Source organism: Gallus gallus, chromosome 4 (genome assembly GCF_016699485.2).
Source record: "Gallus gallus isolate bGalGal1 chromosome 4, bGalGal1.mat.broiler.GRCg7b, whole genome shotgun sequence".
Taxonomy (NCBI): Eukaryota; Metazoa; Chordata; class Aves; order Galliformes; family Phasianidae; genus Gallus; species Gallus gallus.
In genome coordinates this window covers 75,452,694-75,467,900 of record NC_052535.1, presented here as the reverse complement: position 1 = coordinate 75,467,900, position 15,207 = coordinate 75,452,694, and the positions used below count along the sequence as shown (strand labels likewise).

Sequence of the window (15,207 nt, the reverse complement as noted above, 5' to 3'; positions counted from 1 at the left end):
TGTAAATGTGGGAGCAGAGGTCGCTGTCAGTGTAACAAACACACCTAACGAAGATGTGACCTCAGGGAAAACAAGAACACAATGCTTTGTGGATTAAAATACTTTGCATACTGCATGAAAGCATCTTTAAATGTTAAGGAGCCTAAACATATAACATTAGAATATTTAAATGAGAATGTCTTAAACTGACCTTTAGCTCAGGTAAAATCTTCACTGTACTCTACATACTGCTTACAGAAATTCTTAGTAGAAAGGTACAGATATAACGTCACTGAAAATTGTACTTAATGACATACCCATGAAGAAAAGGTGGAACGTGAAAAGCTACAACCTTGTAATTCTCCTCCTAGCAATTAGTAGGTCACTAGATATTTTATTACCCATTGCCTGTAACACACATATTAATAAAATACATTTTGTTTGTACACAAATAGTTTATACAAGGTTCCTTCAAATGCTAACTTGAATTTAATACCCAGTTCCCATTATAAAGAAGCTTTCCCTTATTGATTACAAAGACCGTCCATTTTCTGCAAAATGGTCAGTTACAAATTAGTATAGTAAGAAGATGTAACACTATAACGTGATGGAAAATACAGCAATAATAGCACGGTGGCAAGCTCTTTGGCTGCAGTAAATGAGAACAAGCCCAAATACAGTAGCTGTGAATGCAAAAACAAAGAAAAAAAGCTGCTTACCTTCAGAAAGCCCCACGTATACAGGGATCACCAGCAAGAAATACCCTCACCTCCACTGACAGCACTTAAATGAGGTCTGGGAAGGGGTGGATCCTGCCTCCACCCCTTCTGGTCACTCAGGTACATTGCACGCACCTGAGCTCCCCTGGGTTGGCCCTGCCTTCCCACCAGGTGCTCAATCACTGGTTCAGGCTGTGACTTAGCATTTCTACTACAGAAGGTAATTCCAATACCTAGATACCATTCTTACACCTTTAATCAATTTAAGTGACAATGTCTATCCATCTAAATAATAAGATTCTGAGTAACTTCCTAATAGAAATGGTGGTTTTAGTACTGCTTTTGAGTAGTTAACACAATTACGTGATATTGTACATAGACTGAATGAGCTGAGAATTCCCATCCAGTTCTGTAAGGAAATAATAATGCTGACAGGTAAAGAAATCTTTGTCCATACATTTTTATCAGCTGATAGGCAAAAATAATGATATCTTTGAAATCCTGATAGAAAATTGTACATAAAAATAATTAAAACTAATAAATCATCAAGTAGAGTACAGGGGAATATTGACAGCTGACTTGATCTTTTTAGGACACATTGTAAAATGATTCTTTCCTACTTTCCTTCTTTGCCTATGTGGAAACCAGTTTTTATATTCTTTGCCCCAAAAGTACCGTTGCTCCAAAAGCACAATCCTAATTTTTATGCTGTTCCATTTTGCTTCATTTCTGTAGAGTACTGAATACCTCCCTAGAGTACCGGCATCAAAAAGCCTCATGCACACAGCAGAGCTCTGGTAGCACACCAACTACATGTACATCAGCTGAGCCACCAGAAGCACTGGTTACTGAGTATCATCAATACATCATAATAAATAAGGTCAACGAACCTAGCCAAAATTTCTGAAGGAATGCAACATATTTCAACTGGAAACGTGGGTAGACAAAAGGAATGCTCAGACAGCTACAGTTGCTCAGCTGATAAATGCTTCCAAATCCCATTCCACTGGGATTTGATTGTGTTTCCAACCTAAATATATCAGTCACTTTTTATGATACATAAAACAGGAAAGATTAAATGATCTGATATGCTGCAAAACATTTGAGTGGTGTAAACAGCTGATGTGCTCACACACACACCAGATGACTTGATAATTCTCTCCAGAATCTTACACCTCTAGAAAAAAACAGATTGTCATGGGATACTGTTAATTTTCTTCACAGACACCTGTACGATGCCGTGTTTTGGATTTTTGATGAAAATAGTTTTGATATGTCTTAGTCGATGCATGGCAGCACTCACACAGAGCCAAGAACTCTTCCACTTCTTGCACTGCCCTGCCAGTGAGAAGCTAGGGGTGCACAAGGAACAGGAAAGAGACACAGCCAGGACAACTGACTCCAAATGGCCCATACCATACGGCCTTCCAGGCTTCAAGTGTACACTGCTGGCTCACGTGGCTTTTTGTCTACCAGCACCTCTGCAATCCTTCTCCACAGAGCTGGACAATAAAAGAGTGTACTTCATACACTTTTGTGCACAGGTTAGACATTTTTCCTTAAATAACTAAGGAAAATGGTTTTTACGTATCTGGCTGATTTCCCACTGAAGCTTATTAAATAACGTTCACATTTTCTACTCTGCTGACTGAGCTGAGGGGCAACAAACCCCCTGGCAACTGGTGGTGATAAGCAGTCAGAGTACATCGCATTTTCAACTGCTCCACATAGAGCCATTAAAGAACATCTGCCTATGCTGTTTCTTGGAGAAAAGGAATACACTTTCTCCCAGTTGACATTTCTTTCCCCTGCAGGTGAAAAAAGAAAAAAAAAAAAGAGCTCTTATTGTAATTTACCAGCAATTAACTTTTCCCTGCATTGGCACTCTGTTCCTCCATTTAGGCCCATAGCTTTCAGCACACACAGAATTCTTTCCAGACCACCTGATTAGTTTTAAATAACAATTGACCAGAAATACTGAAATTTAAAAATATGTTTCTTGCATCAAGGCTCCCAACTTCCCAATACAGTCACATGAACCCCTAGGGAAAGTGAGTAACTATCTCTTCTCATTAAAAATATTCCACCGTCAATGTCCAGGTCATTGTTTCTTAAAAGGAAAAAGAAGTGTTTCATGACACGGGTAGCTCTGCTAATCAGGTAAGATCACCATCCTACTTCTTTATGCTAGGCTTAGTGCCAGAAGTACAGTTCAGAACACTGGGTTTATTTGAGCTCCTCTGGCAGAGGTTTGAAAAGAAGCCTGAATAGCATGGATATCTGGTCATTATCCAGTTCTTGTGGCCCTGCCCAAACTGCCTTTTCAGTGAAAGCTGATCTCTCCTTGGCACTCTTTTCCCTGAGTTCATTTGCATTTCTCATCCCATCTCAAGTGACTGGGACTGTCCTGAGAATCTGTAAGCGCATGAAAATCCTGGAACAGCCAGTGGATGTTAGAACTAAGCTTGAGACAGCAGGGAGCCCAATGCTTCTTATAAAGTCACCACACATTTTAAGCACTACTATTGCTCAACATACCAGAAATACAACAAATTGGCATGCACAGAAGAGCATACCAAGGGTGCAGTGTCTGATGGAGGAGACTAAGCTTAATTACTGGTATAAAGTTGTACATTCTGCTACAACCATGAAAATGCACCACCTTCAAGTGGTAATTCAAATGCACAAGTGTTGCAGAAAGGTATCCACCAAATAAGTGTGTAATCTGTATATATTGATGACAGCTACAGATGCACATTCAGTACAAGAAAGACAGAGAACTGTTCGAGAGGGTCCAGAGGAGGGCCATGAAGATGATCAGAGGGCTGGAGCACCACCTCCCCTACGAGGACAGGCTGAGGGAGCTGGGCTTATTCAGCCTGGAGAAAAGAAGGCTGCGGGGTGACCTCATTGCAGCCTTTCAGTACCAGAAGGGAGCCTATAAACAAGAAGAGAGTAAACTCTTTGAAAGGGTAGATAACAGCAGGACAAGGGGGAACGGTTTTAAGTTGGAAGAGGGAAGATTTAGGTTGTATGTTAGGGGGAAGTTCTTTACCAGGAGAGTGGTGAGGTGCTGGAACGGGCTGCCCAGAGAGGTTGTAGATGCCCCGTCCCTGGAGGTGTTTAAGGCCAGGCTGGATGAGGCCCTGGGCAACCTGGTCTAGTAAACGGGGAGGTTGGTGGTCCTGCCTGTCAGGGGGGTTGGAGATTCATGATATCCTTGAGGTCCCTTCCAACCCAGGCCATTCTGTGATTCCCATCCGGAAGCAAAACTTTTCTTATCTGAACTTTTTTGGTTCTTTGTGGAAACTCTAAGCATTGCTCACCGGGACATAGCTGCAATGCAACCTGGTGTTAATGTCAAAATCCAGAATACACAGCCACTTGTCATGCAGACTCACTAATATTACCAGGTCTTTTAAATTTTTTACTTGCATCCATAAGAATAAAAAACAACTTCAGGTTTTACTTCTTAATTTCTTTATATATATATTAAAAGTTTGTTTTGAACTTATTCCTTTAGAATTGTGAGCTGATGCTTTAAAAGAAGAAACTCAACTGTACAATGAACTATAAAATGCTGACACGTTCTCATTGCTACAACTACTGTAACAACTACTGCTATCACCACCTGAGAGCTGCACGTTTCATTTCAGACTCCCAAGCACTAAGTTCCTCTATAAGGAGAGCCTGGTGCTGGCCTGGCAGAACAGAGTAGGTGCAATGTAGTCTACATTGAGCTCCGTGGACATGCAACAGGATAAATGTGCTTAGTGAAATGTCAACAGTGGAAAATGTCAAGCATCTAAAAACACTGCTAAATGGCCCCCGTATGGGCTACAAAAAGTAGTGGTTTGCTGTCTGAAGTAAAATTTGTGTAAGTTTGTATTTTTACTGCTACAGTCAAAAAGCTGCAGAACAGAAAAAACAGAACATGACTATAAGTATAAAAACTTACTGTCCTTGACCTCCCGAAAAACAGAAATAGCAGGGCAGTACATTGGGAGCTGCTTTCAAGACCTGTGTTTGGATTACTTACAGAGGGTCCCAGAACTAACACAGGTCTTAAAACATGATCAGCACTTCATGCAGGGATAGAAACTATTACCCCAACCAGTAATGCTGGTGATGACTGCACACTACTCCTCTGCCCCTGAGCAGGAGGCAGTCACTACTGACCGTACAACACAGAAATGGAACACAAGGCTGCCTCTGTATCATACACCTGATTTAAACATTTTGTATTTATTTCTCCTCTTGGCACAATGCACAGTAGATGAGTAACCAGATTTTATTTCCTCATCAATGAAATCCTGTCATAACTGGGACAGAAAGTTGTAGCTGTGTATCAAAAGACAGCAGTATTTCATGCTACATTAGAAACAGGAGAGTACTACAAACAAATCAAAATCAAATGGGAATTTATGATGATGGTATATTCTGACTGTAATACTGACAACAAATGAGAGTGATTCAAAAGCTCCTTGGCCAAAAATGAATATACCAAACGTGCCATAAAGCTATTTTTCAGCTAATGCAGCCTCAGATCTTGCTTCTTAGACTATTACTATACAAACAGCAAACATCTAACTCAGAATACAGAAGGAAAAGCATATTATTAGAATTCCAGCTGTGTCCCAAGTTCTCTGTAGGTGTGGTATTAGGAGCAGAGAAAGTTGGTTCTTAAAAGGTATACTCTAAAACAGAATAGTTTGCTTTTCAGATGAACTTCTTGAGCTTCGAGTATAAAGCATCTTTATTTCAAATGACTTAGAAGTACTCTGATGGGGAATTCAATTAAAAGAATAAATTGCCTCATTCACTTTTCAACAGTAAAAATTCAGCAGGAACATACAATTTGATGAAGGCTTTCCTAACGTTATGCCAGGATGCTGTGCACTGAGGTGAATTTTTTTTGTCTTTTTGCTGCTAAAATAGCTATTTTTTTCCCCCCCCAAGTCAAAGACTATAAGGTAACATAACAGGTTTTAGAAAGGAATAATGTATTTTTTTTCCCCTCAAAAATACAGTTGAGATTGCAGAAACTTCAAAAAGAATCATGTTATATAAAAAGGAAGGCATAGAACTCTCTATGGAAAATGAGTGCAGCTCTGGAAAGTTGAAGAAGGGTTTTATTACTCAGATCTCATTGTTATGTCCTCAGTCTGCTGTTGAGAAATGCAACACTCAGAAAGAGGAAGCTGGTGACTGGTCAACTCTTCTACTATGAAGTACCACCACAGAATCATAGAATTACCACAGTTGGGAAAGACCTACAGGATCATCCAGCCCAACCGTCCAGCCATCACCAATAGTTCTCACTAAACCACGTCCCTCAACACACCATCTAAATGTTCCCTGAACACCTTCAGGGTCGGTGACTCCACCACCTCCCTGGGCAGCCCACCATCAGCTACCATTTAATCGAAACACAGGTGTTGCTTATCTGTTGAAAAAAGGGATAATGTGATTTGTTTTTGTTTTTAAGTGATAGTTACAGACAAATTTTAGTTAACGTGCAACTGAGTTTCGGACTGAAAACAAGGAAACGGAAGAAAACTTAATGCAATTTATAGTCACCTTTCATGCATACTTGACTGTAGTTGAAAAATCAGTAACAGTGCTAATAAACAGAAAGTGCTCCTCTCTAAGAGTAATGAAGGAATGCTCACTTACTTGGAAAGACAGCTTACCATCACTGCAGAATCAAAGTGCACTTTAAAGTGTAATGTACATTCACAGACAAAAAGTAGGGATAAAATTAAAACATACAATCAAAGCACCAGTAAGTAAGCATTGGCATATTACATTAAACTGAAAACAGCTAAGCATACATGTAAGTGCAGGTAGCAGGTGCATATGCATTCATACACAGTATACATTATCACATATGGTCATTATTAGGAGAGAACAACATTATAACTAGCAAGCATTTCTAACTCCAACAATTCAATGGTTTCCTATCGTTTGATCTGCATTTGCAGTCAGTGTTCTTTCACTGCAAAAATATCTTTATCAATTGCAGCGAGATTACAGAACATGCAAATCTGGGTTAACCAACCTGGCTCGGAAATGGCTTTTTCTCACTGATTACGGTGTAGCACAAAAATAGCTTAAAAGTAACAGCCACCTGCTACAAATTTCCTCTTGTTTCTTAACGTAGGGTGGGAAGCATTCAAAATACTTCGTAGCGCAGCCTGGTATTGACTAGAAGTTGTAGTGCCGCACAGTACGGCAGTTAGACACTGAGCTCTCCTCACTCCCGTCCCAAGCTCACCAGAGCAGCCGGCTGTGAGCCGCGCACCGCCAGCCGGACAGCAGCACCGGCTGGGGAGAACCGCTCGGAACGAAGTCAGAACGCAGCGGCACCGTCGGGGCGGTGACTCCTGGCCCTCCCTTCCCTCCCGTAGCCTCGGCTGCCGGCTGAGCCCCGAGCGCGGGGCAGCCTCACCTCCCGGGAAGCGACTTACCTTGGTGAGCTGGGCGATCTTCTTGCACATCTGCATGTGAATTTCCTTATTGTATCCTTCTGCCGAACTGCCGCGAGGGGCTTTAGATCCATTGCAAGTCCCGGGCTGCCGGCTCTTGTTTATGCTGGAGGCCATTAGGCTCGAAATATTCTAGCCGATTCCGTGTACGCTCCGGGCTGCGCGTTCCCGTCCTGCTGCTCGCCTTCCCCCAGCGCTCACTCAAAGCCCGAAGCGCTGCGGGAAGTTCAGCCCCAGCCCGGGGCTGGAGCAGCTGCTTCTCCCTTCCGCGCAGATGTCCCACTCCTTCAGCACAGCACCCGGCCGAGGCAGCGAGCAGCATGTGCGAGCCTCCCGAGCGGGAGATCTTTTTCCTCTGCTCTTCCAATGGTAGCGCTTCCGCCAGGAGGGGATGCCAGCGGTTGGATGCTACGCATTCCCCACGGGACACGCCGAGCAGCGGCACAGACGTCGCTGGGGATCTAATACAGAGACCGCCTGCAGATTACATCGTGTTGCCTTCTTGGGCTGCCGCAGGGATCATCTGAGAGGATGATTCGGGCACCTTTCATCAGCTCTGTTAGTTTGGCAACCCTTTGCAAGTCCAGATGGACCAATAAAGTGGCGAAGAAAATCTTGTTCAATTTTTGCTGCTCTGCTGAAAGCAGAATGAAGCGGTGCTTCCACCTCCGCCCCGCAGCTGAGCCCTGATGGGCCTGCCTCAGCCACACGGGCTGCCAGCTCCCCTCGGCGGCCCTGCGCTCACATGGGAAAGAGGCAGGAAGAAAACTGACGCTGCTCACTTGTCTTCATCTGCAGCCATTCCCTCTCTTCAAAAGGACAAGCAATCTACACGTAAAAATAAATAAGAAACACCGCTGAAAAGGCAGGCAAAAAGCAGAAACAGGCAAGTTATTAAAATAATGGCATTTTTAAAAAGCAGAAAACGGTTAGTGAACATGTTTAAACAAGTCTAGAAAAGGAAAGGAGAAGTAAAGCAAAGTAGGGTGAAAATAGAGAGATGAAAGCGGAGAAAGAACAGGTAGGGGAAGCTGTGCGTTGCTCAGCACCCTTTGATTATCACTGCAGCCAATAGTAGAGAGCACACAGGGTGAGGGGCCGCTTCTGCCCGAACGGGTCTGGCCCCGCAGCCACTCGAGGGGACAGAGGCTACTCCTGCCCCAGACTCACCTCCCAGCAGTGCCCTCCTTCCTCCTGGGCTAGAAGCTTGTGCTTGGCTACTGCTGGGCTCGGAAAAGAGCTTCTTCAGGGTGCTCAGGATTGGAAAAGAGGATTATCCAATGTCAGCTAAGAGCACGGCGAAAGGAATCTGTGAAAAAGAGAAATCCTCAATGAGGGCAAAAGGAGATAAGGTACCGCTAAGCATAAGCACTCCAAGAGGAGACAGATTGGGCAGAAGAATGCCTGAAGGCAGCAGGGCAGAGAGGGAGGAGTGAGAAGATGTAGGAAGAGAGGACTTGGGACAGAGAAACCAAACCCTTTAATTGCTGGCAGAAAAAAAAGGGTCCTTAAATGAAGGCTAACTGAGAAACTTATAGGAGATTAAGGCCACTGAGAATGGAGATCATCACACCTAATGGGAGATATTACACTGGGAAGAGAATTTAGCCCAGACAGAACATTCATAAGAAAGGCAAGAAACAATCTTTGCACACAGTAATGACACTCATTGGCAACAGTGACTGACGTGCTGCTGCTTGAGAATAGAACTTACAAGGACACTCCATTGTCAGTTGCCCGCTATCTCATACGATGTGTATTCACACTGAAGTTTAACTCAGTTAAACCTTCTCCACAAACCTTCTCATCAGTTTGAAGGAAGAAAAAGGTAGGAACTTCATTATATGCACAGTTTTGATAAAATTGGCAAGCTTATTAATTAATTCTCTGGACCTTCCAATACCAGTTTCCTACCATCTTTTTCCTCAGGAAAAATACAAATAACAACAAAAAAACACACACAGAAGAGTGAAAATAGAGCACTATATAAGAAGAACGCATTGGGTTTTAAAAGTACTTACAATAACTTATCTGTGTTATTGCTCTAACACAGAAATAGCAACTTTTTTGGGTGGTTTACTTTTTTTTTTTTCTATCTTTTTTTTTTTTTTTCCCTGATGAACAGCAGAATATATGGCTGGACCTGAATGCATGCCTGGATGGAGACTTGAGACAAAGCAAAGATGCCATGATGTGTCATTCAAGTGTGTGCTATACAAAGGTAGACCTTTTGTGAACCCTGCAGAACACATAAATGAATGTGAAAATTTTTCTTGAACTTAGAGCTGTATATGGCAAAGATACAGTTTAGAATAAAAGTTAGAGCAGTTTAAGCAGAAAACATACTTCTGCTTGCATTATTATTGTAGCACTAGTTTTACATTCGTTATGAGAGAGAAGATAGTTATGACACTACCATCTCTAAGTCTGTGAGCAACTGTATATATGAGACTATTTATGAGGATGGATAGTAATAGGACAAGGGGGAATGGTTTTAAACTAAGACAGGGGAGGTTTAGGTTAGATATTAGGAGGAAGTTTTTCACACAGAGGGTGGTGAAGCACTGGAACAGGTTGCCCAAGGAGGTTGTGGATGCCCCATCCCTGGAGGCACTCAAGGCCAGGCTGGATGTGCCTCTGGGCAGCCTGGTCTGGTGGTTGGCGACCCTATACACAGCAGGGGTATTGAAACTAGATGAACCTTGAGGTCCTTTTCAACCCAGGCCTTTCTATGATTCTTTGATGCAGGTTGCATAAGATGGGATGTCAGCAGGACAAGGGAGGTGACTGTCCCTCTCTACTCTGCCCTTGTGAGGCCCCATCTGGAGTACTGTGTCCAGATCTGGGGACACCAACACAGGAAAGATGCTGAGCTTTTGGAGAGGGACCAGAGAAGGGCCATGAAGATGATCCAGGGTGCTGGAGCACCTCTCCTATGAAGACAGGCTGAGGGATCAGGGCTCGTTCGGTCTGGAGAAGAGAGGCTGTGGGAAGGCATCATTAGAGCCTTCCAATATTTAAAGGGAGATTATAAACATGAGGGAAATCAACTTTTTTACACAGGCAGATAGTGATAGCACAAGGGGGAATGGTTTTAAACTAAAGGAAGGAAGAGTTATATTAGATGTTGAGGAAAGCTTTTCACTGAGAGGGTGGTGAGGTGCTGGAATGGGCAGTCCAGAGAGGTTGTGGATGCCTCATCCCTGGAGGTGTTCTAGGCCAGGCTGGATGGGGCCCTGGGCAACGTGATCTACTATTTGATCTAGAGGTTGGCAATCCTGCCTGCAGCAGGGGGGTAGAACTTGATGATCCTTGAGGTCCCTCCCAACACAAGCCATCCTCTGATTCTCTGATCAGAGTTAGCAAATGGGAGAAGGTGTAATTCTACATATTTTTATAAAATCCTTTCCACCAAGCATATTAGCTTTTCGCTCACATAGCTGAATCAAATGTCAGGAAGGCTTTTGTAATACATCTTTCTAATTCTTAACACCTTGCGTGATTTAAACATCAGAATAATTAAAATAAGGTCATCAAACTCATCTATTTTATCTCACTATCTCAATTGAAACCAAAGTCCATCAATTCATCATTATTTATTGCCTACACATAAAAATCTGTGTGTCATATGCAAGGTAAGATCCACAAATCCCAAATTCCAAGACATGAAGAAGATAACTCTGCTGCAAATGTTTAATGCATAAGCTTGGTCCTTTGTTTAGTGCCTTACAAGTAGCTTTCACAAACCACCATTAATACAGAGTCCTATTCTGCCACTATACAAGTTTCACTGAAGTCAGCAGGATGTTTTTTATACACGATGGCAAAATTAAACTGATACCTCAGGTTAGACTGTATTGCTGTTTTCCAGCTCAATAAAATTTTCCTTTGAAAATAGTACAAGAATACAGGTAGTCGTTAACTGTCATGATACATTTCAAATGACAGTATCAGTAAAACAGATTTACAACTTCTCAAGTCAGTGTCTCAGCAGAGGAAGATGAATCCCTAACTGAGATTCCAATTTAATGCTTAACTCACTATCCTCATTATTAGTCTCTATTTAAATTCATCTTGATCTTAATCAAGAATGCAAGGATGTTTTTTCCTTTATCAAGGAAAAACAAAAACAAAACACTGTAAAGAGGGATAAAAGTGTCCAGAAGACCCATAAGCTATCCTTCCCCATTTATCCTATTTCCTATAAAGCCTGTTTAGAGGTTCAATGTCAGAAGAAGGACAAGTAGTTCAACCACTGGTAATTTCGATGATGGGATTATATAACTATTTTACAATTTTTCTTTCTTCCCCCTTCATAAAGCAAACAGCATTTGAGAGCCCAATTCAAAACACACCAGAAGTGGTGCTGACTTCCTCTCTGACTAAAAATAGTAACTATTTGAAAATGTGTATACAGTTTTATAGCTGACAAACACAAGTTATGGAGGAACAGAATCTCTAATTACTACTGCATAATGATGGCCCTATTATGGATGAAATATTACTGTGTGTATGTTTTAATACGGAAATTGAAACAGGAATCAACCAGATGCACCAGTTACAAAAACCCTGGCACACAGAGGAAATAGGATAGCATCAACTTTCCTTTTTTAAGCTGTTCTTTACCCAGTGACCTACAACTGAAATTACTACAAAGTGAATGGCATGCAGAAAGTCTGGCTCACCCTCTGTCATTCTGTATTTATTCACACTTCATGACTGACACAGGAAGGGAAAGGATCTAAAACAGTGTCATCAAATGAGAGAGAGACAGCCAGAGACAGCATAACAGATGAGATGACTTCTTAGAGGGACAAGGAGAAAATCTTCATCACTCTTCCCTCCAAGGCCCCTTGTAGCAAACAAGGTTCTGATTTTCATCTTTCCTCTTCACAGCCTCTTGGCCTACTCTGCCCACCTCACTCAGGCACTGCAGGACTGGGCTCGAGCTGCTGTGGTCATTACCTCCATGCCTGTTTTGTCCTCCCCTCAGCTCCTCCTCCCTCAGGAAGCAGTTCGCTCTCACTGAGGTCTGACATTTAGCTCAGATAGGAGTGAATGCTGAGGGGTGAGCTGAAGTTTGGGACAGGGGCCCATGGGCAGGATGTGGCTGGAGGGCCCGGGGAGGCTAGTCAGGGCCATATTATGCACCTGGGGGATCAGAATCATAACCTGCAAGAACTCTGACACCAAATCTCTCCATCAGTTAAACAAAGGAGCTAGTATCACAAGGGCACAGTTACACTTACGGAATCTGGATTCCTGTGGCATATTTACCCTGAAAGATACTATGTCTAACCTGACTAGACTTCCATTTGTCACAACAGAAGCCTGACTTCCATTTCAATCTTGAAATAAAAAGTCTTGTAGAAATATCTAAAGCAGACTGAAGAAATAGATCTCATATCTTGGATGAAATCAATCATAAGGAACAACAAGGTATTCACCAGGGAAAATCTCCATTTGTTCATCTGAGATGCAGGCAGACATCATGAATCTAAAGTAGTTCAGTTTGCATTCTTTGTTTAATTTAAAATAAAAATCCTGAGTTTTTAAAGGCACCAGAATCACACAATTTTACATGCCCCTTTTCTTCCTATTTCAATCTTATTCTCCATAACTAGACTTCTGTAGTGTAAAAACGCTGGATACATTTAATTTTCTGGTACAAATATCTTAAATGGAAAGATGATCACACTGATCTTATCCTAGAAAATATGAACTGGTAAACAAAACAAACATACACAATCAAAAAAGAAACAAAAAACCCTCAGTGAGGAGCTGCTGTTGATTATCATGTTTTTATACTGTAACTATTTCTCCGACATTAAAAAAAATGGAAAAAGTTTTCTTTAACATATGATTCTATGTGACCATTATACTCGAACATATACAATTTTATTTCTTTCTCCTTGGGAGCAGAAGAGGATTAGTCCAGATCAGTAGGTTTGACAAGTTAATTCAAACCACAAATGACTCATCTCATAAAAAAGTATCTGTCTTAAATATATGTAAACGTATAGCAGTACATTTATATGTGCCACATGTATAAATCATTTTTAAATTTATTTTTATCTATTTTTTTCCCTGTGCTGTCCTCCATTCTCCACACATAGCTCATATACTCAATAATCCTTGACACATTTGTAAAGGCAAAATCATTCCAGTATTTTGTTGATAAAAATCTATTTAAAGAAACACTGTGACAATCCATACATGAAACAATACTGACCCCTAGTGCTTACCTGTTTTATTGGTTGGATTTTTTCCTAAAAAAGTGACTTTTCTTTAGGATGGGTTCTGCCTATTTCATGCATTTTTATTCATGATGGTATGTCATCCATCCCTACTAAATAACTGCCATCACTTGAGGTTAATTAGACATGTTTCTCAAGCCCAAACACAGATAGATGTCAGCGACCTTAAGCTCCTACTGTCCACAGTTCACTACTTAGGTTCACATTTTTGGATGTTTTCTGTTTGAAATTAATAAACACTGAGAATGTTTCCTCTCAACTGATCATTCACTACTTTGCTGCTTGTAAACCATCATTTCCTGTCCCATAGCACGTGCTGTAAACAAGAAGTCTGGAGTTTCAGCTTAGTTAACTCTCCACTTTTTAATGAGATACAGAATTTATTCTCCTGTTAAATAACTTCTGTGAAAACATTAGGTTCACAACAAATGATTGAAAATTTAGTGGAAAAAAAAAAGTCTTTTACTCACACTAGTAAAAGATGCGATCTGGAGAGCAGAAACATGCCTTCCAACAAGGTAGGTAAGCCCTTTTTTGCCCCATTACAGCTGAAAAAAAACAGAAAGATGTTTCAGTAAGAAACATAGAATCATTAAGGTTGGAAAAAACCACTAAGATTACCTAGTCCAACTGTCAGTCCATCCTCACCATGCTCACTAACCTGTGCCCCTCAGTGCTACATCTCCACATTCCTTGAATGCATCTGGAGACAGTGACTTCACCACCTTCCAGGGCAACCTGTTCCAATGCCTCACTGCTCTTTTTGAGAAGAAACTTTTTCTACTACCCAACCCAGAATCTCCCTCAGCACAACCTAGGACCATTACTTCTCATCCAATTGCTGTCACCTGGGAGAAGACACGGACCACCCACCTCACCACAACCACTTTTCAGATGAGGTCTCCTCTGAGAGTCCTCCAGACTAAAGAGGAAACTGAATAAAATACAGAATTTATTCTCATGTTTAATTGAAGGATTTCTTTGTAAACATTAAGCTTACAACAAATGCTTAAAAATTTGTGGAAAAACTCACATCACTAAAAGATGCAGTCTGGGAGGCGGTACTCTTTCCAATGGGGCAGTTACAGCCCTTTTATGCCCCCTCAGAGCTGTCAAAAACCAGAAAGGTGTTTCAGTAAGAAACATGCAGTTTACAACTTCTTTTAAGCTTTGATAATCCACCTAGACAACTACACAGACACTTACTAATGGTGTACCTAGTGATCTTGATTCCCCTTGTTACCCAACTCCTTATAAAAGATGAAAATCAACTTTAAATAGGGCAAAAAATTAAAAAAAAAGAATAAAAAATCGTTGCTCCAGTTAGGTGAGCATTTTTAGTTTGTCTCACTGAATGATCACTCCCCAAAGGGTTTTCGTTGCTTCTGGACACAAGCTGGGTTGCCTTGGTTAGATACCCCACTTGCTTTGGCCTGAGGCTCCTGCTGTAAAGCTGCAGTTCTGCCCGTCCTTCCAGATCGCACCTGAGAGGGCTTTGGGGCAGCGGCTGTGGGCAGCATGAAAGCTTAGCACTTAGCCACCTATGCTATTAAAAGCACTCTTCTCGGCATTTAGCGTGTATTAAGACGTCCCATATTGTTTTAATTCCAGCTTACTACAGACTATACGTAGAAATCCTCCAGCTCTGCACTCCTCACAGAAAGATGGCGACCCCGCCACCCCTCTCCACAGCGTGTCTCCCCGCCCGCCATTTCCCTGCCTGGCAGCTGCGCTCGGCCGCGACCATGCGCGCGCTCCCACCTT

The 15,207-nt window shown here is 41.8% G+C and overlaps 1 protein-coding gene across 1 annotated transcript in view; it reads right to left on the bottom strand.

The window, feature by feature from the left end:
- Window positions 1–15,182, bottom strand: part of FAM184B (family with sequence similarity 184 member B) — a 47,866-nt gene extending 32,684 nt beyond the window's left edge. Inside the window, exons 1-5 of the mRNA XM_040700480.2 lie at window positions 15,060–15,182; window positions 14,477–14,552; window positions 13,914–13,991; window positions 8,357–8,495; window positions 7,169–8,014 (exon numbers count right to left, since the gene is read on the bottom strand). Coding sequence (XP_040556414.1) covers window positions 7,169–7,303 — 135 coding nt within the window. The 5' untranslated portion in view covers window positions 7,304–8,014; window positions 8,357–8,495; window positions 13,914–13,991; window positions 14,477–14,552; window positions 15,060–15,182. The remainder of the gene's footprint in view (window positions 1–7,168; window positions 8,015–8,356; window positions 8,496–13,913; window positions 13,992–14,476; window positions 14,553–15,059) is intronic.
- Between the last annotated feature and the right edge of the window lie 25 nt (window positions 15,183–15,207).